This window comes from Chelonia mydas, chromosome 9 (genome assembly GCF_015237465.2).
Source record: "Chelonia mydas isolate rCheMyd1 chromosome 9, rCheMyd1.pri.v2, whole genome shotgun sequence".
Classification (NCBI taxonomy): domain Eukaryota; kingdom Metazoa; phylum Chordata; order Testudines; family Cheloniidae; genus Chelonia; species Chelonia mydas.
In genome coordinates, this window is record NC_057855.1 from 5,958,247 (window position 1) to 5,985,713 (window position 27,467).

General features: G+C 43.2%; 1 protein-coding gene across 2 annotated transcripts in view; it reads left to right on the forward strand.

The window, feature by feature from the left end:
- The window catches only part of PSMD1 (proteasome 26S subunit, non-ATPase 1), a 113,736-nt gene that overhangs the window by 7,101 nt on the left and 79,168 nt on the right, over positions 1-27,467 (forward strand). For both annotated transcript variants that reach the window (XM_037908122.2, XM_043521687.1), the window contains exons 6-16: positions 1,032-1,175; positions 1,799-2,025; positions 4,148-4,208; positions 6,799-6,927; positions 8,121-8,209; positions 9,367-9,445; positions 11,161-11,334; positions 13,076-13,187; positions 14,130-14,326; positions 14,750-14,845; positions 15,487-15,551. In XM_037908122.2, the coding sequence (XP_037764050.1) occupies positions 1,032-1,175; positions 1,799-2,025; positions 4,148-4,208; positions 6,799-6,927; positions 8,121-8,209; positions 9,367-9,445; positions 11,161-11,334; positions 13,076-13,187; positions 14,130-14,326; positions 14,750-14,845; positions 15,487-15,551 (1,373 nt within the window). The remainder of the gene's footprint in view (positions 1-1,031; positions 1,176-1,798; positions 2,026-4,147; positions 4,209-6,798; positions 6,928-8,120; positions 8,210-9,366; positions 9,446-11,160; positions 11,335-13,075; positions 13,188-14,129; positions 14,327-14,749; positions 14,846-15,486; positions 15,552-27,467) is intronic.

The following is a 27,467-nucleotide window of genomic DNA, read 5'->3' on the forward strand; positions in this document are numbered from 1 at the left end:
AGGGGCACTTAATGTCCTGTGGTGGATAAGCATCATACAGATACATTTCAGTTCTAGTGAAGTTTTAGTTTCAAAAATAATTTGAAACTTTTTTTGTGAACAAATCTGAGGAATGAAGTGTGTGTGGGCAATAATTAAACCACCTCTTCCCCCAAAAAGGTGTTCACCAGGAAGTGCAAGACCCTCTCTTTGTTTAAAGCAATGTATAACCTACCTGTTGTAACTGTGGACGTTCTGATTATCCACATAAATGGCCCATCCGTTTTTGAATCTTGCAGAGCTCTTGAACTCCATGTTGTCATGCAGGAGTGGGACTCATAGGTTGATCATGCATTATTCAAAAAAAAGTATTTCCTTCTATCTATTTTAAATTTGTAGCCTTTCCATTTCAGTGAATGTACCTTAGTTATTGAAATATGAGAGAAGGTAGCTAGGAGTGCCCAACTTACCTTCTCTGTTCCATTTGTTGTTCTGTATACCTCTGTCATGTCCCATCTTATTAATCTCCGTCTCCTAAGCTAAATGGTCCTGATCTTTTCAGTCCTCATATAGAAGTTTTTTTCACACATATCAGAGCTGAATAGACCTTTCTCTTCTCAATCTCCTGCATGAAGTATGTATATAAGAGGAATTCTTTGGCTGGATGGTCCATTTTGTTAACCTTTCTATGTTGAACATCTGCATTTCCCTGGGTTGAGTATCTGACGGTCAGGAAAAAGTGTGTGGGACAGAAAATTTAAGTATTGAGCTCTCAAGGTACATTTGTGTTTGAGGCTTTAATTTGGAGTGAATTTGCGTCTTTCCATGAGTGGTGATCCTTGGTGGTGGCGTATGGTTGTTTTGGTTATAAATGGTCTTCTCTTTGGGTCACGTTTGTATGCATGTGGTCTTTGAGTTTTTATGAGAGAGAAAAATAAGAGACCGGATGTCAAGCATAAAAGAAATTACGTGTAAATGGTTTTATTCCTTAACCTTGATTTTTAACAACGTGTTACAAAATCTGGACTGTGTCTTTTTTCCTTCAATTTCAGAATGATGTTCCTGGAATGCTAGCCTACAGCTTAAAGCTCTGCATGTCTCTGATGCAGAATAAGCAGTTCCGTAATAAAGTGCTGCGAGTTCTGGTTAAAATCTACATGAACCTGGAGAAACCAGACTTCATCAACGTGTGCCAGGTAATGCTGTGTAGCTCTGCTCTTCATAAACTCTTTGCTTAATAAAAATTACTGTCTTCTAGGTGTATCTATCTCAATTCCCACATGGGCTTTGATCATATTTAGTTAAACAAATGAAATTCAGTTTCCTGGGGGATGCGGGGGATGCTAAATATGTATTGAATGGAGGTCAATGTTAAAGATGGACTCTGATATTTCATACTCGGTCATGCTCGTTCTTTTGAAACGAAGCTTGGTCTAAAACAAGCATTTTAGCAAAATGGTACATGTTCATTTGGTAAAACCTTTCAGTCTTGTTCTAGTATTAGTAGAGATTACACCATCATTTCAAGTAATGAAGTGGATGTACTGTAGGTTATGCCCATACATCTTCAGAAGATGCTGTTATACATAGGGGGAAAAGATTCTTAAGAAGGTTCTCTGACAGTAATTGTGTTTAAAATGAGACTAAGGAAAATATTAAGTACTTACAATAACTGTTGTAAGATTATTAGTATCTGCCTTGGGTGGGGGAGACGTCTGTCCCAGGGAAACAGTACAGAAATTAGTATGGGGAATTGATGCCTGTTCTTTCCTCTTGCAGTGTTTTCTACCTGGTGGATTTATCTTTATTTTTTTTTCAGTGCCTGATTTTCCTGGATGACCCCCAGGCTGTAAGTGACATCTTGGAAAAGCTGGTGAAGGAAGACAATCTTCTCATGGCTTATCAGATCTGCTTTGATCTGTATGAAAGTGCCAGCCAGCAGTTCTTGTCTTCTGTGATCCAGAATCTTCACACTGTTGGCACCCCTATTGCCTCTGTGCCTGGATCAACCAACACTGGGACTGTCCCTGGACCTGAGAAAGACAGGTGGGGATGTTGGCTTGTGTAGAAATATAACTGTCATGTTCGGTTAGAATACAATTGTATTTTGGTAAATTAAATTACGCAGGAACATTAGAAGAGCATGCGTCAGTATTCTTAGACTTTGGGAAATGTATGGCCCAGGGAATAGTAATATGTAAGTCCCTTAGTTTTCAGTTTTTCTTTTGTTTACAGTTTCCTGGGGATTTTGTGGCATTTATTACAAAATTTTTAAAAGGTGAAAATTGCTGAAAACAAATTGATGAGACGGTTTTCTGGGTAAATATCGGGGTTAATACTGAGGGATGGGAGAACAGAAAAAAGCAACAGAGAAAAGCCAAGAGTATTGAAAGTAAAAGCAGTTTAATGCTGTGGTAGTTTATTTCATGAACAGTATTTAGTTGCATAATATGTAGCGCTATTAGATGGTACCTGAACCTGTTGGAGCCCAGAGGTACTTTAACAGAGAGAATTTAATTACACTTAGACTAATTGTTTATTGACATAAAAACATCTTACCTAGTGTGCTATATTGGATTTTCTTAGCATAATCAGTATTTTCATGTACTTCGGTGGTCTACAGTTTGGGTGAAAATTGGTCAAAACTGAATAATAACTTTTGTAAAACCTGGGAAATTTTCAGTAAAAACCAGAAATGAAAGGCCTTATTATTACTGATATGATACAAAGCCTTTCACCTCTTGGACAAAGCTCACTAGTTCAAATTCAGCCTAGATCTCTGTTACCAGAAGATTACGACCGTCTGGGGACTGTTCAGCAATCTGTATCACACGATCTTAGTGGCCAGATATCCACATTATACAAGGCACCCCCACAATTGGTGCTAATTGGTCGCCGCATTTCATCTCCTCTTTGGTCCCTCACAAGTAGTCCGCATGGCACAAAGAATGAACTACTCTCTCCTTCCTAGGGGTGGACGTCTCTAGGTTAAGATGGAGGCATGTGGATACAGCCTTGTGGGGGAAGCTTGTAGCACTGCTGTTCTTGCTGTGCCTGTTCTTTAGCCTCTGGAGCTGCCAGACAAGCACCCACATCTAATTAAATATCATTTAATGGGGACTGTAGTCCAAACCAAGCCTACCAAAACACAAGGGCCTGTGGAAATGTAGGAAACTGGTTCCAAACACCTTTGTTTCTTCAGTCAAGAGTGCATATGTAGCAGGTAGATGTTCCCCTGTTGTGATGCTCTACAGTAAGAGGGAATATGTACCCATAAAGCAGTTTATAAATCAGCCTGTGCAACGTCTGACCTCAGTTAGTCCTCTTTGAGCACTGCCTCTGAAGATTGCATTGTTGGAGTCAGCAGGCAGCAGCCCTCTCCCTTGAGCACTGGAAATTCAGTTTTTGATCATTCGGAGAAACCTGGACAGATTCCTCTCCCCACATCTTGTTGTAGCATTGGCAGAGCCTTATGCTTCTGTAGGTGCTGTTGCTTGGATGAGATGTGAAATAATTATCCCCTCCAACTTGCTTATACTGCCCATCCAGTCGTGTCAGTGAGAGAGATGGATGATGCCTGAAGTGTTCTGGCTGGCATGGCACTCCCCAGGAGAGACTGGAAAACAGCCTGTGTTTATTTTAAAATGTCAGGCAGAGGGAGTCTGTACAGTATATTCGGCTATAGCGATAAATGGAACATTTCCATCCACTACACAAGTCTGTCAGGGCCTTGCGTCAGTGCCAGCTTAATGACTTGGATTGCTTTCCCATTCATCGCTACGTCCATCCTTACTGACAGTGGTGGCCCCTAGGCTTTTGAGGATGGAGCCTTGCTATGTCTCACTCCCAAACACGTTTCCACCAGTGGCTTTCCCTCATGTCTCCCCTGCCTCTCAGTCCATACAAGCTTCTCTAGTCGCTGCACTTTCCAGCCACCGTGGGGGCCAGGATTCTCTCAGTCTTTTATCCCTAACTCCCCTCTAACTCAGATTGCAGAGGGGGCTGCTATACCTGTGTGCGTCAGCCCTGGGCCATGCCCAAGGTCTCTTATCCCCGGAGCTTACCTTCATACCCCAGTCTCCTGTGACAGGGCGCAACATGCAGCTGTTGCCAGAGCATTTGGCAGTCATGAGATGTGAACTGGGTTGTATTTTTTGTTTAATTTCAGTGACACTATGGAAACCGAAGAGAAACCAAGTAGCACTTGTGCTGCGAAGTCTGCAGAATCTGTGAGTGCCACTCTGTGAAATCAAATGTGCTGTGTTCAGCTCTCCATACACGTTTTGCTTAGATCTCTTCCTCTTCTTCCCTGTCACAAGGTGGGATGATCCTCTAAGGGAGTTGGGCGTACCCCTATCTGTGACTAAATTAGCTTCCTCCTAAGTCAGAGGTGGGCAAACTACGGCCCGAGGGCCGTATCCGGCCCGTCAGACGTTTTAATCCGGCCCTTGAGCTCCTGCCAGGAAGCAGGGTCGGGGGCTTGCTTCACGCGGCTCCTGGGAAGCAGTGGCACATCCCCGCTTCGGCTCCTATGCATAGGGGCAGCCAGGGGGCTCTGCACGCTGCCCCTGCCCCAAGTGCTGCCCCTGCAGCTGCTATTGGCTAGCAAACGGGGCCAATGGGAGATGCAGGGACAGCGCCTGCAAACAGGGCAGCTCGCAGAGCCGCCTGGCCGCGCCTCCGTGTAGGAGCGAGAGGTGGGACATGCTGCTGCTTCTGGGAGCTGGTTGAAATAAACGTTGCCCGGAGCCTGCACCCCTGACTCCTTCCCATGCCCCAACCCCTTGCCCCAGCCCTGATCCCCCTCCTGCCCTCCGAACCCCTCGGTCCCACCTTCCCGCCCCCCACCTGCACCCCAACTCCCTTCCCCAGCCTGGACGCCCCTCGCGCACTCTGACCTCCTCACTTCTGGCTACCCCAGAGCCTGCACCCCCAGCTGGAGCCCTCACACCCTCCCGCACCCCAATCCCCAATTTTGTGAGCATTCATAGCCCACCATACAATTTCCATACCCAGATGTGGCCCTCAGGCCAAAAAATTTGCCCAACCCTGTCCTAAGTGATAGGTTTGAAGCTAGGGGTCAGATGATGGTCTGCAGATAAAAGGCCAATAAGCAGCTGAGAGAGAGAAAACTGTAGGGAGCAGCTTCTGCAGGAGACTCTGGATCAGGAGAAGGGGCCAGGTAGAAGGACCTGGTTTATCTGTTTGATTTGGACTATATTAGTATTGAGGAAATTAACTCCTCCCCAAAGAAAAGCACTGAAATTCTGCTGCTGTTGGGCACTTCATTCTGATGCACTGCCTGATGAATTGGCCCACTGCCCCACAAGTCGTTCAGTAACAATTTTCCTGACTGAGAGAGCTTGGACATTGCTTCTCGAATGCCAGAAGGAGTTGCTAGAGTAATACAAGGCGCTCACATTCCCTGGGGGCTGTACCCTTTGCCTCTGCAGTGCTTACAGCCCACAGTGAAGGACAGAGCTTGGTGCTTGAGTTCTGATCCCTGCTTGGGAATAGTGCACATTGTGCTTTTGCTGCTCTACTTGGCTTGCTCATTAGATTTTCTGTTGTGTAAAGCTTGCTCTCTCTTAAGTACGTTCGAAGTAAATATGCGTACACCCTAAGCAGCAAATGTAGCAGCCTGCTGTATATCTTCTGGGGCTGGTGAAAGGAAATAAATAAAATACTACCCAAAGGTAATGCACACGTGGACTAGTCATGGGAATCTTTGAGACTGTCTTGTAGATGTAAGTTGAGATATTTGCTGAAACTAGGTTCAGGCAAAGAAACAACAGGGTAGAAGTCCTTACCTTGTCAAGAGCCTGTGAGCAGTGCACTCCGGGGCAGGGTGTCTTGAACTAGTTTCTGTTACCTGAACACCACTGGGTGTGACAAGGGGAAAGCATGCATAAGCAGTCTTTGTGGCCTGAAGCATTCCTGAGTTTAATCTGCCCCAGATCAGAAAAGAAATAATTGAGGAGATTAGTTGAAGGGCTAACCTAGCTGTACTCGGTGGGTCTCTTTAACATAAAGCTGCTACGAAGAGACCTGATGTACTTTCCACCCTCTGCGACAGAGCGCCAAGCAGAGACTTACCCTGCAGAAGTTACCCAGGGCTGTGGGGACGGGTTATTCTGGCAGAGCCCTGGAAACACACGGGCAGTGGAAATACAGCCGTGAATGGTAGATGGTTTCAAAAGTCATAACCCTGGGTTCTCCCTCCCCAGCCATTGTAAATCAGAGGAGGGTGGCTTTAGCACATCTGCTGCCATTGACCTTCCGCATTGAATTAAGGTGTGTTCTGATTTCCTGAGCAGTTCTAGCCACATCATGAGGCACAGCCTGTGATGCCCAAAGTGTTGCTGCTTTGAGTCCTTCCCCAGTATAATATCCAAGGAAGTATAAGCACAGTGTGAATATAGGTGACTGTCTCTTGGGGGAGAGTCTTTTCTCATCTGTTGAAGGTATGAGAGACCAAACAAAGCAGCATGTTGAGCCTTTTTGGCATTTGGTAGCGGTCTTCTCGCAATACCTTCCATTCAGTTCAGTGGCTGCGTTTAATCTTAGGGGGTCTGTCCCCTACATAGAGGCACTCCCATTAATGTTTCTGGGAGCTGGGTTATATGCATTGTGGGAAGAATTAATGCCCTTTTCTCTTCCCAGAGGTGCTGGTCTCTGAAGCGCGTGACGGGGTGTGAACTGTTAAATATGCCCATCTATTAGCTCTCTCGTGGGCCAGTGTTTTTGCAGAGCTTGATCCTGGGGGAATGCAGGGATTCTGATGACCTGGTTTTTTTTTGTCTTTGTTTGTGTGTGAAGAACCCAGAGCCTAAGGACCAGATTTCAAAAATGATTAAAATTTTAAGTGGTGAAATGGCTATTGAGTTACACCTGCAGTTTTTAATACGAAACAACAATACAGACCTGATGATTCTCAAAAACACAAAGGTAAGAGACCTTGGATTGTCTTTTTCTTTCTGGAATCATCACAGATTTTCCAGTGACTGTGTTTCATTACTGAACGTAGTCTCCTCCTTGAATCAGTAGGCTTTAGCAAGACCTGTATGTCTCTTGGAGGAGTCTGTTTATTCTGTCTCTCTCTTTCCAAGGATTTAATTTAGCATATTGGTCAGACCACATTGGTTTTAAAACTTGAAACTCCAAGGCTAAAGGAGGCTGCTTGTTCCCACCGTCTGGCCCAAACCGATCAGCCCCCGGAGTGTGGCCCAGGGAATCTTGAGGTGTGGCTTGTAGGCACCCTTCGCTGTATCTGTGGGTTGAAGATAAAGCTGCTCAATTGCAGTATTTTAATGCAGGGAATAAACTGAATGTATTGGGGAACTCGCGTAATTTCTATTCCACTAGGGAAGATACTAATGAGAGAGAGAGAGTGCACATAAATTTTCACACACACACACACACACACACACACACACACACACACACACACACACACACACACACACACACACACACACACACACACACACACACACACACACACACACACACAGTAGGTGCAGCCCATGAGCTCATGGCAAGCTTTGTCCCTTCTGTCTTTTAAATCAAGTGATTTATTGTAAATCACAACAGAGAGATTATCTGAATCTGAAATGTAACCTCTGTCCTCAGCAGGAGGTGGTGTGAAACTGTTGCTGTAAGCAGGAACACATCTGTTGGGATGTTCCATTTTAAATGCACTGGAAATGCATAAAACTCTTTTGGGTAGTGATTCAGCGTAACCTTCTAGGAAGGGCTTGAAATTGCTGTCAGCAGCACCTACGGTGTAGCAGTAGGTTCCTGGAATTCCTGGCTATTTAAGAGGATTCGCTTCTCATTTTGTGCTGTTGCTTCGTTCCAGAAGTTTACAGAAAGGACTTGTCTGCACTAGACGAATTGGGTTGAGATTAGATAGGTGTGTATTAACAAGCAATACATCCCCATCAGGAAAAAGATCATGGTTAGGTTGGGGTTAGTTAATACAACTTTAATTGTGACTTATTTTTCTAGTACAAGTGCAGAGTGAGCAGAGCTTTGCGTCTTAGTTGTGAATCTTCTTTGCTGCAGCCTGATGTCTGTTTCTTGCATGATTGATACTTGCCTATCTTGGTGATTGATACTTGCCTATTTTGCTCTTCCAGGATGCAGTGCGGAACTCTGTATGCCACACAGCAACGGTTATAGCAAACTCCTTTATGCACTGTGGGACAACCAGTGACCAGTTCCTTCGGTAAATACATTGCAAAGAAGTCCAGTTAGCATTCAGAGAGCTAGAATACTATGTTCAGTGTGTGGTTCACCGTGTCTCCGAAAAGACATTGCAGAACTAGAGGAAGATCAGCAAAGTGATGATAATGATCAGGGGCTTGGAAAAGCTGTCAGATGAAGAGTGTGAAAAGGTTAAAATTGTTTCCCTTAGAAAGGAGATGGATAAGCAGAGAGGTGATAAAAATGTATGAGATAATGAAAGGTCTAAAGAAGGGAGATTGGGAGCTTCTGATTTCCTGTCTCATAACGCAAGAGCAAGGGGACATACAATGAATTTAAAAGGTGGGAAGTTCAAAACCAATAGAAGGAAATATCTTTTCCCACTTCACGTAATTAGACTGTGGAACTCACTGCCACAGAAAATCATTGTGGCAAAGAATTTAGCAAGATTCAAAAAGGCACTGGATATTTACATGGATACGTAGACTATCCAGAGTTTCTATACATAAATATAATTTTGAAAGTGATATTAAACCTTGTGCTTTATGGTTTAAACCAGTCTCTGACTATTGGAGATCAAGATGAGACCAAGTGTGAGGGTCAGATTATCCCACATCAGCCTGTTAGTGGAATTCTTACACCTCTGAAGCATCTGGGTCTGGCCTCTGTCAGAGATGGAATTCTGCTCTAGATGGACACTAGTCTAATCTAGTCTGGCAGTTCCTGTTTTCCTGTGAATAGAAGCTCGCTTGCTGATGAGATAGTGACACTCAAGAGGTCAAAGGTGGGGACTGAACCCTCTGCGGGAGGTGAAGAAAGAAAATGACTGATCAAATCCCTGCAGCTGGGCTGGGAACAGTGCTGATGGGCTGCATGATGAGCAATATCCAGCTCTCTGGAAGGATTGCTCAGCCTGCAGCCAGGTCTTTGAATATGTTGAAGTAGTAGATTTATGTAGTTCTGTATTGTCACTTAATGCTGCTGTTCAGGATGGTGATTTCCAATGTTCAGCGGCTGAGCTGGGACCAGCCAGAAATCAGGGCAGCTCTAGGCAGTGAAGCATGGAAACAGCCCCTCCCGTCTCCAACAGGTGCCGGTTTTGACAGCAGTTTTTCCTGATGAAATATGTCGTTGGGTGTTATAGAAACTATATTTAACCCCTGACTTTCCTCCTTCCAGAGATAATTTGGAGTGGCTGGCCAGAGCCACTAATTGGGCTAAGTTTACTGCTACTGCCAGCCTGGGTGTCATACATAAGGTAATGCTGCCTTCATTCCTGTGTGCCTAAATGTAAATTGCCATGCCAATGCTGAGACTGTTTGTTTTTTTGTTTTGGAATGGAGTGGGGATTCTGGGTTATACACTAAGGTCCTGGTCATGCTCCAACTCATAACCAAGTTTGTAACCAGTCACTGATAAGGTTGACTTAAATGTGGTTTGTCTCCTTGCATGGCCCGATTATAACTTGGCTGGAACCAAAGCAGCTAATGGTGCCTGACCCACGCCAGAGCCCTTGGCTGGCCTCTGGTTGTCCTTCTGTGAATGGCTTGGTCCTTTTTTTATTTGCAGTGCAACCCAGACACTTTAAGCATGTTGGTGTAATCGGTTTGGCTGAACCTTAGGTCATCTCGGAGTGCATTGTCCCATGTGCTGCCGGTGCCACCTTTTGTGTATGTTCTCCAGGCACTTGATTCTTACGGAGGCACCGCACCATAGAAGAGCTGCCTAGACTTTCCCCAGATTTACTGGTACAAACGTAGCTAGAGAGCCTGTGGACATGCAAACGTGTCTCTGATGGCAGAACAGTTGCTGTGTGGACACAAACTGCACAGTGTAACCTATAACCAATCTAGGTGATTTGGCCTCTAGCTGGTTACAAAACCAGTGTTAAAACTTGTGCTGTGGACAGGGCCGAATGTTTTAACAGGCATCTCCAAATATCATAAACTGGACATCTAATTTTTAAGAAACATCAAATAGACGTGGCAGCTTCTTAATCATAGAGATGTGCGAAGACTCAGCTGATTTCCAGTTATATTTTTTATGACCGTACACATGCATATAACAGAACATGCATTGGGCTCAACAAGGGCATGTAGTGTAATTGTGGTCAGAAAAGGGGTGGAGAAATATGGCTTAAAGGGAAGAACCTTCAACTGACTTACCAAAATCTAAGTGCACAGAAGAAGAATACAGTGAATGAACAGATGACTTAAAGTATTTACAAGGACCATTTGGATGGAAGGGACCTGTGAATACTAAACCTGTGAAGTGGATTTAATTCTCTAATCCATTTCTGATAGGTCACATCTAGCCTTGAATATGTGCAGTGAAGCTGTGATCTAGACAAATATTTGTCCAGCTTAATTAAAATGGAGGGGTCTCTTTTTGCTACTGTACAGTCAGAGAGACCGCTCTTCTCCCCTCCTTTGCATCAGTTGGATGGTGGCTTCCACTTACCTAAATTAAATGTCTGTGGTTTTATCACTTTATTTTCTGGCTTCATGATGTTACTGAGCTTCGTACGATGATATGTTCTGGAGGAGCATTGATGGTGGCTGACCTTGCCGATTCAGTGCTGGGAAAGGAGGGTTAAAGCCAGTCTAAAATAGTGGGAAACCATTGTAATTGCTTTGTGGGGCTAGAACCTTTAATTAAAGCATCCTGATTATTTGGCCAAATATGGTTCCTGGGCCAAAGTTGTTTGCATTGGTTTTGGATAGCAATCCTGTGACCAGAGTGTAGTCACATGCCTCTGTGTGAATAAGTAGCTCAGAAGTGCAGAGAACACAGCATTAAAAGATTGAACATGCTGGGGTTGTGTTAGATCACAGCATGGAAATTGGTGGCTAAAGCAGACGTTTCCTACTAAGTGTTTAATTATGAAGACATTGTTACAATATTTTAAGCACTGTTTTCTTTCTCCTCTTATTTTCCCCCTTTCCCCAACCTCTTTGGGCAATGAACTTGCAGGGTCATGAGAAGGAAGCTCTACAATTAATGGCAACATATTTACCCAAAGACACCTCTCCGGGCTCGGCCTATCAGGAGGGCGGAGGTCTCTATGCATTGGGTCTGATTCATGCTAATCATGGTGGTGACATCATTGACTATCTGCTGAACCAGTTGAAGAATGCCAGCAATGATGTGCGTACTAGATTTAACAATGAACCTAGTTGTGTTCTTGTACCCAACAGTGTGCTAGGTGCTTCACACAAACCAGGCCTTTGAGCGCTTACACTTTAAAACAGATATGGTACAACAACTGATGATCGTAAACAGCCTGATATCAGGAGAAGGGCATGACTAAGACAATGGCTACAGCAAATAGCCTTAATGCCCTTCTTGTTAGTAATACAAGTGGGATTTTAGGATGGACCTGTATACTTGTTTCAAAATAAATGTCATCTACAGCATGACTTTATGCCCATCCCTCCTTTGTTTTACGGTTGACTTACTGTATTATGCTGTGTTTTTGGCTCCAATTACCTACCAAAGGAATAAATTGCTGAAGCAACTGTGCTGCCAAACTATCTTATGTGTAAACAGAGCTTCAGCAAGGGTTTGCTCCTGACCACTCCTGGGTTTCTGCAACACTGACCCTTCTGTTTGGAACAGCCTCCTAATTAATGTTTGCCCAGCACCTTCCTCCCTCTCTCTTAAGATAGATAATAAAACAAAGTGTCATAATGCCACTATATAAATTCATGGTTCACCCATGTCTTGCATACTATGTGCAGTTCTGGTCGCCCCATGTCAAAAAAGATGTAGTAGAATTGGAAAAGGTCCAGAGAAGGGCAACAGAAATGATTAGGATATGGAACAAATTCCATATGAGGAGAGATTAAAAGACTGGGACTGTTCAGGTTGGGAAAGAGATGACTAAAGTGGGGGGATAAGATAGAGGTCTATAAAATCATGACTGGTGTGGAGAAAGTGAATAAGGAAGTGTTATTTACCCCTTCACATAATACAAGACCAGGGTCACCCAATGAAATTAATAGGCAGCAAGTTTAAAACAAACAAAAGGATATACTTCTTCACACAGCATACAGTTAACCTGTGGAACTCATTTCCACATGATGTAGTGAATGGCAAAAGAATAACTGGGTTCAGAAAAGAATTATATTAGTTTGTGGAGAATAGGTCTAACAATGGCTATTAGCCAAGATGGTCAGGGATCAAACCCCATGCTCTGGGTGTCCCAAAACCTCTGACTGCCAGATGCTGGAATTGGACAACAGGATGGATAACTTGATAATTGCCCTGTGCTTTTCATTCCCTTTGAAATATCTGGCATTGGCCACTGTTAGAAGACAGGATACTGGGTTAGATAGACCACTGGTGTTGCCCAGTATGGCCATTCTTATGTTCTTTGAGGGTATCTCCTAAGTTTCCCACTAGGTCTGTGAATCATTCTAGCTGGAAAGATCACGCTCATTTTGGGCTTTATTTTGTATCGTATTGCTCCTTCTGCCTTCAGAGAATACCTGAATTTCCTTTCAGGGTCTATTGGTGCAACACGTTTTGCCCATTTTATCTCTGTAGAATTGTGGCCCTATTTAAATAAGTCCTTGGGAAGAGTGCTAAAAATAAAGCATCAGAAAATCTGTTCTAGTGGGCTTGTAGCACCCCTTACTGAGCAGATCTATGGGCTGGCTTTTGGAACATAGCTGTTGTCTTGATCAGAGACAGCGATTGGCTGGGGCTGGCTGGAAAGGTAAAATTGGGATGTGTAACTAGGGGGCAACAGTTCATTTGAGTTTTTGGGGGGTAGGGCCATACACTAATGGTTTCCAGCTTAAAGCTCTGGCTTCTTCAGCTGAAGTCGACACCTTCCCATTGTAATACATTGAGCAGTAAGGAAAATGGTTGTGCTTTTTTGTAGATTGTCCGACATGGTGGTAGCCTGGGTTTGGGTCTGGCTGCCATGGGGACTGCACGCCAGGATGTGTATGATTTGCTGAAAACAAACCTCTACCAGGACGATGCAGTGACAGGTAAAGATGCTGCTTCTAAAACAACCATTTGAGACCTTGCTAGTAGTATAGACTATTTCCACGTTGCGTTTGCGTCCCGTGCAACTCTGCTCTGGCCTTTCCATGACCTACAAGGGTCTTTTGTTGCAGTAATACCTGTGGGCCTGATTGTATTGGAGATTGTACAGACACCTAGCAAGAGACAGCCGCTGCCATAAGAAGATTAGCCTAAGAATTGCAGGGACTGTGATTCAGTGAGCTGATGCTTCTTTTTAGGGGGTCCTTTATTTCACTCATGGGGCCTCAAAGAAACTCTTCTCCCCCCACACTTTTTTTTAAACCTGTTTTGACTCCACATTCCTGCCAGATCTCATGATGACCCCTTTGGCTAAGAGAAGCTGAGTGGAGGGGCTCATGAAGGCCACTACTGCACTGGTTCAGGTTCACAGAAGAGCTTATGAGATGATCTGCATGTGTACTGGCATGAGAAACACATTGAACCTGGGAGGGCATAGCACTAACCCCAGGGCTCATGGGCTGGTGTCTAGTAACATGATACAGGCATACAATCCAATACACCTTCCAGAGTGAGTCATTAAAATGAAGACACTGCTGCATTAACAATCTATCTTTTAAGTAAGCTTTATTTCCCAGGGAGTGATTTTATTATACTGCTGTCTATTTGAGGCTTCTGCTATTGCGGCTCTGTGTAAACATCATCGGTATGCATTCGCAATTTTCCTTTAGAAGTGTCCGTCCTTCCTTCCTTCCTGTAGCTTTCGTGAGTGAGCAAACACCATGCTGAGCAGCAGGTCTGCTGGGCACAGTGTCTAGAAACTCTGTTTTGGCCTGTATCTCAGTAGGATGAGGGGCTGCTGGGTATTGTGTTTGCACAGGCATTGCTATATTAGTCTATTCTGGGAGCTCTGCATGCTTTACTGATTCCCTTTTGCTGCTGTGCAGGTGAAGCAGCTGGTCTGGCATTGGGTCTGGTAATGCTGGGATCTAAAAATGCTCAGGCTATTGAGGACATGGTTGGCTACGCACAGGAAACGCAGCATGAAAAGATCTTGCGGGGCCTGGCTGTTGGCATTGCTCTGGTGATGTATGGGAGGATGGAGGAAGCAGATGCCCTCATAGAGAGTCTCTGCAGAGATAAGGTAAGTGTGCCTGTGTTTTGATACTATCATGGTCTGTTTCAGAGATTTCCCCCTGCTCCCTTCTGAAATCTCCAGCTTTGGTTAGGGTGACTGCTTTCACCAGAAAAGTTTTTCCAAATAACTGAATGTGTCGATGTACCTGTTGGGTGATGTGTGGCAGTGGTCAGTAAAGTTATTCTGAAAGGGTTGGACAGTTCACAGCTCATGATACTTTTTGCCTCTAGGTCATTAGTGCCAAATGGCATTCCCATCTGATGGCTGTTCTGCGGCATGTCCTATGCCTAGTAGACAGGTGCCCATACCCCGTTGTCGCCCTTGTTGGCAGCTTCAGAGCCCAGGAATTGAGGAGACTTGGAAACTGAACTTCTGAGTCCTAGCTGTGTCCGTAGAAATATAAATATTGAAACACTCTCTGTCTTCCAGGATCCAATCCTCCGTCGTTCAGGAATGTACACTGTAGCTATGGCTTACTGCGGCTCAGGAAACAACAAGGCAATCAGACGTCTGCTGCATGTTGCTGTAAGTTCTGCAGAGCCTGGGGCAGGTAACGGGATAGCTGGCGTGGTGGCAGCAAATACACAGTCCATTGACAGAACTCGGTAGCTGGAATGCTAATATTCTAATCTAAAACAGTGATGTAAAGGGAATAAGTGTGGCCTCTCTTTGCTTAATGGAAACACGAGGATTAGAAGTCCTAGGGTTTGCAAACATTAAAGCTAAGAGACATTCAGCAAGAAAATAAACAAACTCCAATATTGCTTAAAGCAACACTATGCTAAAAAGTAGAACACAGTCCCAGAGTACTTGCTAGCTGGGCCTAAGAGTTTCTTATCTGCTCCAGATAACCTTCATAATAATTTTATTGTGCTGAGCAGAAACAGGGTAGCCTCTAAAATATGGAGGCCATCAGCTCTTTCTGACTAATAGGTCTGTGATTAAAAAAAAAAAAATAGAACTTAAAACATGTCACGGTGTGGGAATGGTAGTTCTTTGTGAGTCTATTTCAGCCAAGGATAAGTTACCTTGCTGAGTGTAACTGTTCATTTTTCTATCTCTGTAATCCCAGGCCTATATCCCAGATCAAATCAAATGCATGAGCACTGACGCGAAAGGTTGGGGGTTTGAACCGTTCTCTTAACATCTTGTTTCCTTTTTAATAGGTGAGTGATGTCAACGATGATGTGAGGCGGGCAGCGGTTGAGTCACTTGGGTTCATTCTGTTCAGGTACAATTTCTAACTGCATCAGTCCTTCAATTTGACTTGTCTGGGAGATTTTTGAAAACATGTGTGCTTCATCCATCTCACTAACTGAATCAGTTGCTAACTAAATGGAAGCTGGAAATGGATAGAATAGAGGGAGAATGAAATCTGGGTCAGTAGTAGAACCCATCTCCTGTGCATTTCATGGACCAGTGGATGTATTGGTATGTACTGGGATGAGATATAAATAGAAGGAAAAAGAGTCGTGCAATCTTGCATTGTGAGTGGTGGTGTGGTCCCTTGTGAGAAGTAATCTGAAACTGCACAGTGCCCTGTTATGGTGAATCTACACATGGGCAATGACATTTTGGGGCAGAATGTATACTTTGAACACATCTGTTTAGTCAAAACCTTTGACTGATGTAGTATTTTGTATTTCCTCTAAGTGGCTTTGACTGAGCTGACTTTTGATTACCCTCCACACACTGGGGTGTGTGGAGGGTAATCATACACCTCAAGTGAAAGTTGCAGTGTCTGTACATGTTTTAAGGAGAAGTTGGCTTCAATCTAATATGCAAAGTATGAAGAAAATAAAAATTGACCCTCTGAGCTGGTACCAACTCTTGGGCACTTTACAGGAAACATTGGATTTCATGTATGTAGCCTCTGGTTCGTTTTGTACGAGGAAATAGTGGATTAAAGTAAGTTTCTGAGACGCTCTAGCATGTAAAACTTCTGTGTCTTTAATTAAATTCGTATTGAAATTTTCCACAGCGAGTTGCCAAGTAGAATTAAGCAAGTGAAGTCTAGTTACAGGGAATGTAATTTAGGGAATGTGTCTGGTTTTATCAGATCATGGGTGGGTAACACTTGAACAGCAGTTTTGCTCAGTACATATTGGATAAAGTAACTTTTTTTTTTTTTTTTTTTTTTTTTTTTAAGAAACCGCAGTCATTTATAGCAGTAGACTTCCTAAATAAATATTCAGCAGACAACTTAATGAGCTATTTAGGAGGTCTCCAGACATATGGCCCAATTGCCTGAACAGAGTGAGATGAAGTTGGAAAACTTGAATTCCTCATTCCATTTGTAAGATAAGTTAATTAAAAGTCGAATATACAGTCTCTTACTAGGCACCCTTCAGATGACCCTTCCAAAACAAATGTGTCTGCCCGATGACTGCCTAAAACGTTGTTGGAAGCAGTTGCTTCTCTAGAACTAACTCTGAAGGTAGGAGATTGTTTTGAAAATAAGACTTTGTTAAAAATAGCCCCTACATTTGAAAACCACCTTTTAGTTATGCAGGCTGTAATGCCAAAATGGGACGTGTACTTTCAAGTAAGTCTTTCATCTTCTGAAATTAGTAGGAGCAAATATTTTTTGGCTGTCTTCTCCTAATGTCAAATCACTCTCTCACCAATTCTGTGGGTAGCACTTTACAATGCCATAGGCATGTGTCTTTATTTATCAACTTGGGAAGATGGAAACTTGACTTGAAATTTTCATTCATCTATTGACATGGGAGGCCAAGTTTCAGACTTGGACTGTCATTCTTGTATATTGGTACTGGTATCCCCTTCTGGGCCCCTAAATCCCACCTTTGCATGCCCAGGTCTAGAGAGTGGGTCTGCAGTCTGCACAACACGTGGGATAATTCTGGGTAAGTAAAATTGTATTACTAATACTTTGCTCTTCTATGATGCCTTTTGTCTGGCATCATAGTACTTATGATGTACTTAATGTACATCAGAGTACTTAATGAATTTAGACTAGAACGCTGTGAGTTAGGTAGGTGTCAACCTAATTTCACAGTGGAGGAAACTGAGGCACAAGGGGTGATGTGACTTGCCCAAGACCATACAGCAAGTCTATGAAAGAGCTGACTCTGCTGCTCCCAGTCCTGTGCTTTGCCATAAACCCTTGTATTCCCTTGTCTTTTTTTTAAACCTAACGCTCACACTAATAGAATAAGGTGTTGGGGATAGTGAGTGAAAACAATCTTTGCTTCTTAGTGAGTAAACCAGAGAGAGGATGATTGCCCAGTTACTAAGCTTGCTGGTAGCATCGCCATCCTAGGCACAGTTATGAGGTGAGCTAATTTCCCAATAGTGAAAGTATCTAAATAAATGAAAAAAGCTTTTCATGTCAGCCTTTGCATGGAAGTACTCCCGTCGCTTCCCTCCAAGGGCAACCTATCTCTGGTGCTTTTTGGGACTCCCTGTTTACTTACCCACACTTCCACATTGGCACAGCTGTTTTTCTGCCTGAGGAGAGCTGCTTCTCTATGGGCAGTAGTCATCTTTGCAGCAGCAATGGAGAACACTTGCTGTCCCCAGAGCTGAGCGTGTTGTTGTCTCTGCTTTGCTCCAAGCACTAAAGAATCAACTCCTGGGAAGGCAGAACTTTAATTAAGGGTCTCCCATGTGGCTGTAGAAGAAGCACTTTGTGGAGGAACGCCATTTCAGGGTTATCCGCCCCTTTAACACACCCCACCCTTAACCTCCTCGTGGGCACCCTATTAAGGTTTCAGGTGTCCTAGCAGTCGCCCCTTTCAGGCAGAGACCGGTGTCCCTCTACATTCAGATCGGGGTGGAGGTTAGACTTAGTCTCTCTGCGTCTCACTGTGATTTCCCCAACAGGTCAGACTGGGGTCCAGCGCCTGTATTTTACTCTTTTTATGGGGGCTACACAAGCTACCACCCAGCCTTCACAAAGCAGATTACATTGATTCTTAGGGCAAAAGCATCACAGGGAAAACCTCTAAATACAATGCAGGGATTTACATGCTTACTAAACATACTCAGTAGTTGCTGATCAGCCCTATGGGGTCCTGGTAGGCCAAAGGCCTTCCTACACTTCAGTAAGAGTTGGGGGAGGCCCCCCAGGACCAAAAGTCCTATCCATTTGCTGCGTCAAACAGAAGACCCTGAGTCTGTTTATACTCAGTGTCTTATAACAAAGACTTGCTTTGACTCCCAGCATCTTGAAAACAGGTAAATCAGTCCTTTCTTTTATCTGACAGGTGGTCAGACTTCAAAGCCAGCCTTGGGATTTTGCTCTACTCCCCCTGTGATTCCAGGAACATACAAATACACATGATTTGTATTGTCTGAAAAGGGCTATGAATATTGTATAACTCATACTGTCTGGCCTATCTCCATATAATGGGGTTTTGAGATTTTAAGTGTAAGAGACAATATGGTTCTGAAAGATAGTGCAACCACATGCAGTGTACGTTCGCAAGAAACGTTATCTGTGATTTCACACACGTTGATATGAAACCAGAAGAAGCTAAATCGCTGTTAGATGCCCCGGCTCTGTGACTTTGTAGCCTTCACATGTTAGCGCAAAGATCTGCTTACCAGGTGGATGTCCTAGGTATTTAAAAGTCTTCACTGGGCAGTTCGCAGGTACTTCCTGGGAAATTAGTGGCAAAAATGCAGGCAAGAATAGAGGTTTGCGTAAGGGGGATAAGCATTTGCTTCAAATGATACAAATAGCACATGGGCTGGCGTGGTGACATGCTGCCAGAGTATGTCTACACATCATCTAGGTGCCCGTGGCTGGCGTGTGCTAGCTGACTTAGGCTCACGGGGTTCAGGCTGTGTCGCTGTTGTGTAGACATCTGGGCTCAGGCAGGAGCCTGGGCTCTAGGCTCCTGCAAGGCGGGAGGATCCCAGAGCTTGGGCCCAAGCCCAGAATTCTATATAGCAGTGAAACAGCCCCGCAGCCCAAGCCCTGTGAGTCCGAGTTGCCTGGCTGTGTAGATAGACTCCCCCTCCCCCCAGAGGCCTGGGTACAGTAAAGTTCCCAATTCCACTCTAGTTCATTCACTCAGTCAGTTAGAGGCAGCGTGGCCAGTCCTAAGGGGAGAGGGCCACGCCTGCTTTCTGAACAGCAACCCCATCAGCTCATTAACAGCAAGTATTTCAATAAAAAGACTCCTTAAACATCACTGCTTCAGCATGGACGCTTCAAGAGAGTTACTGTCCAGACCGTTGGTTAGTATTGGAGGCCTTGGTGTGAATGACAGCATTATCTTCTAGTGGCTAAAAGGACTTGGAAGTCATCTGGGTTCTACTTCCTGCACTGCCATTGACTTATAGGTGTGGCCTTGGCTGTCTTGGTGCGTGCGCCCTGTTTTTAAAATGGGGTAATTATATTTGCTTTCATAAAGTCCTGTGAGAAGCGGAGGTGAAAAATATTATTGTGTGAAGTATTATTTCTTTATTGGCTATTTCAAGCAGAAGGCAAAATACCTGCTGCATCGTTATTTAACACTTATTGCAGTGTGGAAAAGGCCATAACCAGGTTGGGCCCCATTGTGCTAGAGGCTGTTCAAACCTATCACAGATGTCAGGCCATGCCCCAAAGAGTGGACCGGCTTTAAGACAAAGACACAGCAGGTGGAGGAGACAAACAAGGAAGCTGGGGTAGGGTCTGGGAGACAGGATAACAAATGTAACAGGACACACACAACTCTTAGCTGGTCAGTAGAATGATTGCAGCTTTCCTCTGCCTTGCAATTGTCAGGTTGCTGTTTACCCGAACACTCTATGGAAGAAGTGAATTTTGAGGCGGGACTTGGAGGAGAACAAGGTGATAGCTTTCTGGATTTTGACTGGGAGCTTTCACCGCTTGTAAGGGGCGATGTAGGTGAAAACATAGAAGTGCTTATCAGAGACTTGGGCAGTGGAGGCTGGTTTCATTGATGGAGCAAAGGCCAGAATTGACCTTGCAACAAGCTAATGGGGCATACAGGTAGAGTGGGGCTAAAATGTGGAGGGCTTTGTCAGAAAAGACTGGAGGTTTGTGTTGGTGCAGTGGATTAGGGAGAGCCAGTGCAGGGACTTAAAAAGAAGGGATGATGTACTCAGAGCAGTGAGCCAAGAGGAGTTTAGCAGTGGCATTCTGAATAGATAAGAAGAGGGTGAGTAGACATGCAGTATGTTGTCAGGTTTAATTATGTGTTTGTTTTAATTTTAGGAGTTTACCATTTAAGGCCTTTGTTTACAGAATGTCAGTAAGTCAAAGAAGAATGAGTTCACACTTTCTGAAAAGCAGGCCTCTTAGAAGTGCCTAAAGCTGGGTGCCCAAAAATGGGGTTACCACAAATCACTAGTCACTTGATAGTCTTGATCACAAATTGTCTTATTCGTCGTCTGAAAACTACTCAGTTTGATTCTCTTGAGTGTGATCCAAGACTTCAGCACATATTGGTTGTCATAATGAACTCTTTTTATAAATATTCTGAATTCCCTGCATGGGCAGCAGGTGTCTCCCAAGAGCTGTTCTACTATGCACATGGGCACAACCCGTTCTTCACCACACAGGAAGCTAGCATCTCCAGAGGCCAACTGGTACTGTTTAAGTGACCTCTGTATGTCTGTAAACAAAAGGAAAATTCCACACGCTCCTTCCATTCTTGCAGGGATCTTTCATCCAAACAGGTTCTGGCACAACATTTTTGTTCCTTGATCTCACCATCACTTTCCCCTCTCCACCAACACAAAGCATAATTGGTCATTGATAACTTCCTGCTACAAGGGGAGGCTTTCAGGGCTCTGATTTAAATCGTTTACTGTATCCTGACATCTCTGTGGGGCACTAGATACCAGTCTGCTTCTGTAGGTATCTTTTTTATTTTCTGTTGCTGTGCATTTCCCTAAATTTGACATGTAACCTGGCATCTCTACCTCCACAGTACCCCCAGCGAGTAGTGAGAATAGGACTTGCACAGGGCACATGGCATCTCTTTAAACTAAGCTACAGATCTTGGGCATGCTAAAATGTAGCCAGGTGAGCTGAAAGTCCTGAACCTGTCCTTATGCCCATTCCCGTCCTTAATCCTTTCCCTGGCTACAGCATTTCCTCTGACTCTGAACAACCAATATGAGAGTGAGGAGCTTTAAATACTAGGCTACCAGGCAGGGTCTGACCTGGCCTCTGTACTGCCAAGGATTGGATGCAGTCCTTGGATGCTTAGCAGAGGAATCTTGAGTAGGAGCAGAAGTTATTTTACCTCTCCACTTGGCACTCGTGCGACCACTGCTGGGATACTGTGTTCAGTTCTGGTGACCACAATTCAAGAAGGAAGTTGATAAATTGAAGAGGGTTCAGAGAAGAGCCATAAGAATGATTAAAGGATTAGAAACCATGCCTTATAGTGAGATTCAAGGAACTCAATCTATTTAGCTTAACGAAGCAAAGCTTAAGGGGTGACTTGATCACAGTCTGAGAGTATCTATGTGAGGAACAAATATTCAATCATAGGCTCTTCTGTCTAGCAGAGAAAGGTATAGCAAAATCCAATGACTGGTAATTGAAAACTAGACAAAATCAGACTGGAAATAAGGTGACCGTTTTGACAATGAGGATAACTAACCATTGGAACAATATACAAAGGTTGTGGTGGATTCTCTCACTGACCACTTTTAAATCAAAATTGGGTGTTTTTCTAAAAGTTCTGCTCTTAGGAATTATTGTAGGGCAGTTCTCTTCCCTGTGCCACGCAGGCAGTCAGACTAGATGGTCTCTCACAATGGTCTCTTCTGTCATTGGAATCTAGGAAAACCTCGTGAGCTAGAGATGAGGAATTGAATAGTGTCTTGCATGCCCATGCGTGCACCCTGAAACCACTATGAGTCTTGTCCTGCCTCTGCCCTTCCACACTGGAGGATTAAAGACCAACGTATTCTTGCATGATGGTAAAAAACATTTATTTATAAACTATGGCTTCTCTTGTCTTAGAAAGCAATGGCTTGAGTTGGGCTGCTTATCAACTCCAGTATTGTGGGTGCTCAGCCCCTCTGAAAATCAGGAATCAAAGCCATTGCGTGTTTATGGCTTACATCTGTTTTGTACTTGGTGGACATGAGCGAGCTGTCTGCAGAGAACATTTGAAGTAGCTGGACTGCAGCATGGGAAGGAGGTCAGCCTTTAAATTGCTAAAACTGTGCTTGCCCTTTATGCACACGGGTACTGAGGCACGCAGGTCAGGAGCTGGTTACTGCGGCATGCCCTCGGGCTCGTTGTGGGAAGGAGGAAACAGTGACCGTGTTTGTGGCCATTTTAAGATCCCTTTTTACGTAGCGCTTTACGTGCTTCTTAGCCCTGTTTTGTGAGCTGAGGCGCCTGTGCCGTTCCAGATGCTGACATCTGTTAGAAAGGCAGCGTCAGTCTCCTCTTTGGTTTGTCAGCAAAGGAAGGGCTGATCTCACACTGGCTTTTGGAGGTATTTACACCCGAGCCCAGTCTTGGGCCGAGCCCCCTGATTTAGAAGTTTTTTTTTTAAATGGTAACAAGACAGCCGCCGTGTTCTGTCAGTTTATTGCCTTTCCCCTTTCGAAAATACCTTCTGCTTCCTACTAACTCTGCTCTGTGGCCCTTGCAGCATCTTCCACGTGCAGATGGTTCCTAAACCTGTGCAAGTTCAGATCTAAAGTAACGTCCATGGGTTGCTGGAGGCTAATTGGAAGTGCTTGCCTTGGAGAGCCAATAGAGGAGTAGGCACCAGCTCCTAGCAAGTTCAGTGAACTGCTGGTCCTCTGATGTTTCACATGCAGTTGGACGTTGTTACTCTTTTGCAAATTATTTCTTCATGGCAGTTGTCCCGTTTGACTTGAAAAAGCCTTACATTTTTATTCGACCTAATCTCTGAGCACAGTGGGTCAAGCCCCAAGCTGGATAAGACGTGTTTCATTTTAAGTGCTGGAGTATGATCAAGGCTTCCACAGGAAGAGGGCATATTGAACTCTCTGTGCAAATGGTTCTGATGTGACAGATGTGGAGATGATCACAAAATAGGAGAATGGATTTGCTTAATGATTTATGTTTTCCCTAGGCAATTAGTGCTACTGCAGTAGGACAATTATTGTTAATGGCCCCATCACACGCTATTAAACATATTTTCCCCTTGGGCGACAAGTAAATCTGTAAACAAGTCCTGTAGCATAGTCTTAACAAAGATAAAAACAGCTTGACTTTTCTTTTTCAAGTATATGATACTGTGTTTGGCTATTGGATCTGAAATTACTTCACAGTTAAGAGTTGGCTTGATGCCAAAAACATTAATGAGCAAAGGAAAGTTTTAATACATAATCAGTATGCAGCAGAGAATTGTGGTTCTCAGATTAGTCCATGTGCCATGTATTCCTAATTGTTAATTATTTTGTCAGTACTTGAAAGGTGGTTGATTTAATACATTAACTTTCCCTGAGATCACAACCCTTTGGTCAGATGGATACTTAAGAAAGGCTGGGAGTGTACAGTAGCATGCATATAGAACAAATCCCTGAAAATAATTGTTCATGGAGCTAACTCTGCCACAGGTCTGGGCAGGTGTCTGCGTGTATTTGGCCTTTATGTGGGTGACACTGACATGGCCACAGTGAAATACATTTTAATCTATAGCTGACATTAGATTTTTTTTGAAAGCATCAACCTTTACAGCTCTAACTCGGTGATTAACAGGTTTTTTTTTTAAGCATGAACTTGTGATCTGGGAAACTTTTAACAGCAAGGGTAATTAGCCACTGGAACAATCTATGAAAGAAGGTGGTACATTCTCTATCACTGGAAATCTTTACATCAGGATTGGGTCTCTCTCTGTAAAAGAGATGCCCTGGTTCAGCCAAAAGTTATTAGGCTTGATGCAGAAATTACAGGGTGAAATTTGTGGCCTATTAGGCGGGAGGTCACATTAAATGATTACAGTGGTCCCTTCTATCCTTTAAAATATATGATCCCTTTTCTCCCATTTGTAGTGAGTTTTAAGACTTTTGTTATGGGTTACAACTTAAATTCAGACAGGTGAATTATCTTAACAAATATTTCTGCACAAAAAACAACCTTGATACGGGGTAGGGAGAAACTCAGTGCCTTAAGCCAGAAATAAGGTAATGGTTATCAGAAAAGGTGGCATCACCATTAGCGAGAGTGCTAAAATCTTGCTCCGATTTCAAGATGACCTGCGACATTGTAAAGTGCATGTTGTAAATAATTTAAGTAGCGAAAATTTTTAAAAAATTGCATTAGTAACCAAAGCTGAGAGAAGACTTGCTCCAGTTTTAAATAATGCAATAGCTTTAGTCACTGTAATAAATGACCATTGTTCATGCACTGTAAGGAAAAGTGCCTCCTAGTTTCTTTTATTTTAAGGATTTATTGGCTTTTTGCTAAGGAGATAGACAGGGAGTTGCATTTAGAGCAAGAGGAGACTTGGGGATGTGAAAGAACTCCCTCGTTATGGTTAACTTTTAAATTAGAATGCAGTACTGTAGTACTTCTTATCTTTGTGTCTCATATAACTATAGGCATGGTAAGTCATCTCTTGATCATAGTGTTCAGAAATTTTCTTCCAACACTGCACTCCAAAGTGTGTGTTGGTTGCTTGGAGGGATGGGGAAAGATCACAGTGAAGTCTTCATTTCTGTAGCAAGAGGGCTAGTCTTTGCTCAGCAAGTCCCTTATATCAGGTTGAGTAGTGCAAGGAGTGCTCCACTGTGCGTGAAATCAGGTCGTGGGGAGAGATGCTCTTATGAGAGTAGAGAGCAAGACGTAGGGTCTCAGGAAAGTTGTGGGTTATCATGGTGTTATATACTTGGATGACAGTTGTATATTTGCATGTCATGCTTAGGAACATAGCAGTAGCAGCTTTGCTACTTGGAATATACAAAAAGAGACTGGGCAAAGTACTGGAGAGTACAGTGTAGGGCCCAATCCTGCAGTGGCCGAGGTGACGGGAGAGACTGTATAACTTGATATGGCTTTTCTTCAACTTAGAGCTTCACAAAGATGGGGCAATTAATTAAATCTTTTTCTCAAGGGTTTCATGTTACTGGGATAAATTCTCAAAGTAAACTGTATACTGGGAAATCTTTCTCTCAGGGTAATAAGCATCTGTAGCTAGTAAAGCCAAAAATGGCATTGGCTTGAAAGTTTTGGATTTTACAGCTTCATTTTTTAAATGCATGAATCCTTAAGGGAGGCTTTGTCAAAGTAAAATATTATTGTAAAGCAGCACGGAAGCATGAATAAAGCCCGAAATGTTTTGAAGGTCAGGGAGTGGATTGCAGGGTAGCACAGAAAGCAAGTGGAAGGCTCAGTGGTGTGTTTACTTTGATGCTGTAGTGTATCTGTCTGCTTTCCCCTCATCCTGCTCATTTTGCTGCTGATCGTAGGCTACAAATCCTCTCTCCTTGCTGATGTTTATGCGCTACATAATATCAAAGTGGTTTTTAAAATATTTATTGTAGCTGATGGAAAACAGCATTTAAATTTATGATTTCTGACCTTTTTTCGTTTAAGAGGAACTGTCAAAATAAAAATAATTTTAAATTTCATTTCCTGCATTACCACCACACTAACTGGTAAGAATTCTTACAATCTCTTTATTTTTCACGACCTCTCATTCACTCTGCTCTTTGCTCAGCTTAGGAATGGCCTGTATAGTCAATTTCATTTTTATGTTCTCATACATTAGAACAGGTCTCAACCTTTCTAGACTATTGTACCCCTTTGAATCTGATTTGTCTCATGTACCCCACCTCACTTAAAAATTACTTGCTTACAAAATCAGACATAAAAATACAAAAAAGTATCACAGCACACTATTACTGAAAAATTGGTTGCTTACTTTTTCTCATTTTTACCATATAGTTAAAAAAATAAGACGATTGGAATATAAATATTCTATTTACATTTCAGTGTGATTCAGCCTGTTTTTTTGTCTGAAGCCCAAACCCCAGGCAGGGGGCTGAATAATATAACTTAGCTTCGTGGGGCACTGAGCAGTTGCCTTGCTTGCTGCCCCCTAGTGCTGGCCCTGCACTTGTGGCCCCCCCTAAACTTGTCCTGTGACGCCCCCAGGTTGAGAAACACTAATCTAGATGAGTTGAGTACCCCCTGGAAGACCTCTGCATACCCTCAGGGGTACCCTGGTTGAGAACCACTGCATTAGAACAATGCTGTGAGATTTGAAAATACTTCAGGAGAATTATGAAATGCAAAAACGATCTATAAATGTAACAATTGTAGTTAGGTGGCCTGAATCTGGACTTAAAGTGCTAAAAGTATGATTCTAATGAACAACTCCTTCAGTTGGCAGCTGTAGTAGACTTTTACTTTCTTGTGGAAACCACTAGAGGGAGCAAAGACTCTCACACTCTGTTCTGTGTATTACAAAGAATACAGTAAAACCTCAGTTACAAACCTCTCGGGAATGGATGTTGTTCGTAACTCTGAACAAAATGTGATGGTGGCTCTTTCAAAAGTTTACAACTGAACATTGACTTAATACAGCTTTGAAACTTTACTATGCTGAAGAAAAATGGTGCTTTTAACCATCTTAATTTAAATGAAACAAGTGCAGAAAAAGTTTCCTTACCTTGTCCAATCTTTTTTAAAACTTTTCCTTTATTTTTTTAGTAGTTTACGTTTAACATGCTATTGTACTGTATTTGCTTTTTTTGGTTTTTGTTGCTGCCTGATTGAGTGCTTACAGTTCCAAATGAGGGGTGTGGTTGACCGGTCAGTTCGTAATTCTGAGGTTCTATTGTACTTCAAATAATAATTTTAGAAATTTGCGCCTAAATTACCTAACAAATATATTTTCAGCTAGTGGAATGCTGTAGCTTATACTAAACTCATCCTAGTAGGGACGTATTAATGAGATATCATGAATGATTTCTTAGGTTTTGGTATTTTTTTTTTATAAAGACCCTCAACATCTTGGCAATTGAGGGCTGGTTTCAAATAAAAAACAAAACAAAAAAACAAAAACGAAACCCAAACACTTGATTTTCTCCCTCAACATTTAGAAAATCTTTTTAAGGCTCACGTAGTCTTCTTTTGTGCAAAAGGCAGATGGCAACTTTTCTGGCTAATTGAATACAGACCTAAGTGACATTCTCTCATGATCTGAACCTGTTATGTTCTTGA